Source organism: Wolffia australiana, chromosome 13 (genome assembly GCF_029677425.1).
Source record: "Wolffia australiana isolate 7733 chromosome 13, ASM2967742v1".
Lineage (NCBI taxonomy): Eukaryota > Viridiplantae > Streptophyta > Magnoliopsida > Alismatales > Araceae > Wolffia > Wolffia australiana.
In genome coordinates, this window is record NC_135847.1 from 14,260,302 (window position 1) to 14,265,455 (window position 5,154).

Sequence of the window (5,154 nt, forward strand, 5' to 3'; positions counted from 1 at the left end):
GGACGGGACAAAAATTTGTCCAGGGAGGACTGGAGGGGACGAAAATTCGTCCCCTCCGTCGTCCATGCATTGAATCCGGACGTTGAACGGGACGAAATTCGTACCGTCCCGTCCGTCGTTGATGTCCGGGACGATCCGGAACTATTGCTCCTCACCCTCACTTTAATGCTTCAAAGGCCCATTTAGGAAAAAAAGGCCCATAACAATAAGGCCCAAAAGGAGAGTCTCGTTTCTAAAATCCCCAAAAAGAAGATGAACAAGAACATAAACCCTAATTCCCGCCGCTGTAATCTCAGAGCGGAGAGTTCTTCCGGGGAGAAATTGCAGAGGATAAGGGCTTGCAATCCGTCGCGGAGACCTTCTTCGATGCTTAGCGGGCCTCGTCTTCTCCATGCGCAAGGCAAGAATCGGAGCGGGAAGCTCTAGGAATGCAAAAGACGTGGTGGAGATTGAGCCTCTGCCCCAGCCCGGTGCTCTGCTCCGGCGGTTGGCTTGACCGCGCTCCCAATTCAAGAATCAGCGCTATGCAAATCCGGCCATACCCTAGTTCAAGCTCGTCGCTGTTGTATTCGGGCAAATCTGCGACCCGGCAATGGCGGGGCAATCCCTTGTTCTCCTGCAATTGCGTCTACGGAGACGGAGATGGCGGGAGAGGCCGGGCTTGGCTGGCTTTGAAGAAGGCTCGGCTGCCGGCTTCTTCCGCGGCCGCGGCTTGGTCCCATGGAAGCGTGGCCGGTGGTAGGAGAGGTTATAGGGCGAGAGATCCGTCGAAGGATTTTGAAAAGGGGGAAGGCTTGGATTCTGTAGATGAGGGCGAGGGAGTGGAAACTGTAGACCTGGCTGAGAAGAGTGATGTCTCTACTAGCAGCTGTCAGAGAGTTCATCTCAGGCGGCAGAGGTCGGCGTTCTCTGGTGGGGTTCCTGTGGAGAATGTAGATTTGCTCACCATTCCTGGTGTTGGTCCTCGTAATTTGAGGAAGCTGGTGGACAAGGGTATTGGTGGCGTCGCTGATCTTAAGCAGCTCTATAGAGACAAGGTTTGTCTTCTCAGACGCTCTCTGGAGTTTTTTTCCTGTCGCAGTTTTGTTTAGAGAGTGCTGAACACTAGAATTTCAATGATGTAGTTTTGAAAAACATACCTCAAGTCTGTTGCATTCTTGATCTTGACATGTACTGTTTTTGAGCAATGAATGAGTGGTATGTTTAGGCAATTTTTTTAAGGCAGTTTTATGAGGAGAAAATTTATCCTGTTCAGTCTTGTCATCATTTTATTAGGAAAGTACGACTTAAACCCCCACAGTTCATGGAATGTCTTAATCCCAAAGTTATCATTCAAAAATCACTTTGTAAAGGAATAAAACTATAGTCTTTAAATCTACAGTATACAGTTTCTAAAGGAAAGTACGACTTTCTAAAGGAAGGTTTTTTCTTCTTGTTGCAGTTCTTTGGAGAGTCCAGTCAGAAGATGATTGATTATCTGCAAGCTTCTGTGGGAATTATCCATAAGAATCACGCAGAGAGCATAACCACGTTCATTAAGGAAAGGGTGGATGAAGAATTGGAAGATGACCCTCGTTCCGGGCCGATGGTGTCTCAGAAGAACAGGCTCACCTTCTGCGTAGAGGGCAATATCAGTGTGGGTAAGACCACGTTTCTGCAAAGAATTGCCAATGAGACTCTCGAGCTGAGAGATCTCGTGGAAATTGTTCCGGAGCCCATCTCCAAATGGCAAGATATTGGCCCTGATCACTTTAACATTCTGGATGCCTTCTACGCCGAGCCAGAGAGATATGCCTACACCTTCCAAAATTACGTCTTCGTAACGAGAGTTATGCAGGAACGCGAATCTGCGGTCGGGATCAAGCCGTTGAGGCTGATGGAGCGGAGCGTCTTCAGTGATAGAATGGTATGGAATGCAAACTTAAGATCAATATTTTTGTTCCTGAGTTGACGACTGGTTGATGATTTGTCAATTATGTCGTCAAATAATTGGTAATGTCTACTGACTTGGGATTTCCTTCATCGTTTACCACTGGAAATCGTCATGGCCAATTAGACAGGAGTGATTAACTTTGGTCATCTCGTTTATACGGATGCTGTTATCAGCAGACAGCATCAACGGGGGTTGATGTCTTTGATGGAACTATCCTCATTCTGGCAAATAATGCTTGTCGTCACCGATGACGATGACAAGGATAATGACGAGTCGGCATTCTACCCCATTTCCTCTTGTCATCATCATTGTTAGCCTCTGATTGTCCTTTTTTTAGCCTCGCTCAGCTGAAGAAAGACTATAATGAAAACACTCAAGCTGTTATGATGATAATAATTGCTAATTTTGGAGTACTATTTTGGTCATCTTATGTGCTGCATGAATTCTTTACCAGGTGTTTGTGAGAGCTGTGCATGAAGCCAATTGGATGAACGAGATGGAGATCAGCATCTACGACTCCTGGTTCGACCCGGTCGTGTCTTGTCTCCCTGGGCTCATCCCAGACGGGTTCATCTACCTCAGGGCAAGCCCGGACACGTGCCACAAGAGGATGATGCTTAGGAAGCGGGCAGAGGAAGGAGGTGTGACTCTGAACTATCTAAGGGGCCTGCACGAGAAACACGAGAGCTGGCTCTTCCCCTTTCAGAGTGGCAACCATGGCGTGTTATCTGTGAGCCAGCTGCCGACCCAATTGGACAGTTCCTTGCATCCTGACATTAGAGACAGAGTCTTCTACTTAGAAGGGGCTCATATGCACTCCAGCATTCAAAAGGTGACGTCTTTCTTCAACCCACTTCATCAATTGCTAGGATTATCCAAATTTTCTTAATGGGCCTCCCTTTGTGCGTCAAGGTTCCTGCCCTAGTTCTGGATTGTGAGCCCAACATTGACTTCAACAAGGACATTGAGGCGAAACGACAGTAAGTGCTTCTGTACTTCAGGCCCTAGAGCTAGGGTTCGGCATGCCTCTACTACATTGTCTCGCGAAATTTAAGTTAACTATGATGAGTAGTTGTCATCTGCGTCGTCAATATCGATAGCCCTTTTCATCACCATCAATTGTTCAGGGATGTCCATTATCGTCACCCACAAAAAGCAGTCAAAGTCGTTGTCCATAATACGATGGTGGTCAAAGCCTGCCTGTCTATTTGGCTCATCTTATTGACTACATCGTCGGCACAGAAATGACGCGGCGCCGACGATCTAGTCAATGTCGACTTCATTGAAACCGTGGATGTCATTGTAATACCAATGGTCTCTCAGCCGCAAAACACTTTTTTTTTTTTAAAAAAAGGAAGACCACCCGAAACCGGTGGCCTACCTGCTATCATTAACGGTTAAGATTTTGTACAAACAATCTCAGCCGCAAAACACTACCTGGAGCTGGAGTCCATATAAGCTAACACTTCTTAATGTCTGTGGCAGGTATGCACGTCAGGTGGCAGAGTTCTTTGCCTTTGTGAAGAAGAAGAAGGAAACATCTCCCTCGGAGACGGCAGCCGAGACAAACCCAATGCAGCAGCTGGTCTTGCCGAAAGAGGGCGGGCTCTGGGTTCCAAACAACAGTCATTTCCCTGAAGCTGCTCTCAAATCCCTGGACTTCCGAAGGGCCATGTCCTTCTTCTCTGGGTAGTAGCATCTTCTCAAATATCTATTGACCTTCTGCCCTTTATTTTGTGGAGCTCCCCGGATTGATCACCTTCTGGAGCTATATTTTGCCTTGGGAATTAGCATCCCACTACAACAGCAACACAGGATCTTGCCACTTCGGTTTCGGCCTTTTGCTTGGATACTCCCCTTGCTGATAGTTGTCTCACATCAAGATGGGTTGCCTGTATAAATTTGACTTGTTCTCTAGAAACCCTTTTCAGGGGCTAGATGTTATATTTTCTTCTCTAGTCTGAAGTTTTCCCACTGTCCATTATCGCGTTTATGAAATGTTATTCAATCTGTACACAAATAGGGATGGTCACAGCAGATCCCCTACGTGGTTTGCTGATCAATTTTGGGGCAGAAATTCACACTGCACAATGTAGAAAACTGCATAAATGGGATCTTTATTAAGAGCAAAAATAATATTTATTAAGAGAAAGAAAGATAAGCAGTGAGAGAAAGGGAGGAAATGTGATAGAGATATAGAGATGAGGAATGAGAGAGGGAAACGAGAGGGAGAGAGAAAGAGAGAGGGGAACTTTATTAGAAGTATAACTAATATTAATACAATCAAACCACAAAAGATGAGATAAAGAGAGATGAGAGTGAATGAAAGAGGGGAAATGCGATAGAAAGAGAGCGGAAACGAGGGAAACAGGGGAAACGAGAGGGGGATCAGAGGAAGAGACAGTATGAGAGACGACCAACGAGAGAAAGAGAGGGTGAACGGGAGGGAGAGAGATGAACTACAAGAGAGAGAGAGGAATGGAAAAGAGAAATAAGAGATATGAACAGCAAAAGAGAGGGGAAACGAGAAAGAGAGCGTGAGAGAGATAAGAGGGAGAGATGAGAAACAAGAGAAAGAGATAAGAAAGAGTTTAGAAACAAGAGAGAGATGAGAGATCAGAGGGAGAGACGATAACCGAAAGAGAGAGATGTAAGAAAAAATTTAGCAACAAGAGAGACATGAGTGACGAGAAAGAGAGATAAGAGAGAGAAAGAGAGAAACAAGAAACAAGAAAGAGGCGAGAAACTTTAGAGAAAGAAATAAGAGAGATGAACAATGAGAGAGACGATAAACATTAGAGAAAGAGAGAAGAGAGAGACGAGAAACATTAGAGAGAGATAAGAGAGAGACTGATAGGTTTCCCAGGCCGCCTCGAGGGCATTATCGTCATGTTTTCCTTTTATGTTCCTTTAAATAGCGCAGCCCTCCCTCTGGGAGGGGGAAACTTGGATATTGGTTAAGTGACTATTGGTTTCTCCTACCCTCTCGTCTCTCCTACATCTACGCTCCGTCTTCCTCCACGATCCCCATTCTTGTGATCGTCTCTGCTTCACCGCATCTTCAGGCAGCTCGTCCCCGGGTCGATCCCTACCTCCCCTGCTCGGCCTCCTCCCATACCCTTCCCGTTCCACCTCTCCATCCCGGGAATTCCTACCTCGCCTCGTCCTCTTCTCCTTCCGATACGAACCTAGAACAAGGTTTGTATCAGAGACGAGAAGCA

The 5,154-nt window shown here is 46.2% G+C and overlaps 1 protein-coding gene across 1 annotated transcript; it reads left to right on the plus strand.

Annotated features, from left to right (window-relative positions):
* The first annotated feature begins 260 nt into the window (after nt 1-260).
* On the plus strand, nt 261-3,912 carry DNK (P-loop containing nucleoside triphosphate hydrolases superfamily protein). Its single transcript, XM_078584876.1, has 5 exons — nt 261-1,037; nt 1,442-1,906; nt 2,388-2,765; nt 2,846-2,913; nt 3,419-3,912. The coding sequence occupies exons 1-5, from the start codon at nt 429-431 to the stop codon at nt 3,624-3,626; spliced, it is 1,728 nt and encodes a 575-aa protein (XP_078441002.1). The 5' UTR covers nt 261-428; the 3' UTR covers nt 3,627-3,912.
* The last annotated feature ends 1,242 nt before the right edge of the window (nt 3,913-5,154 follow it).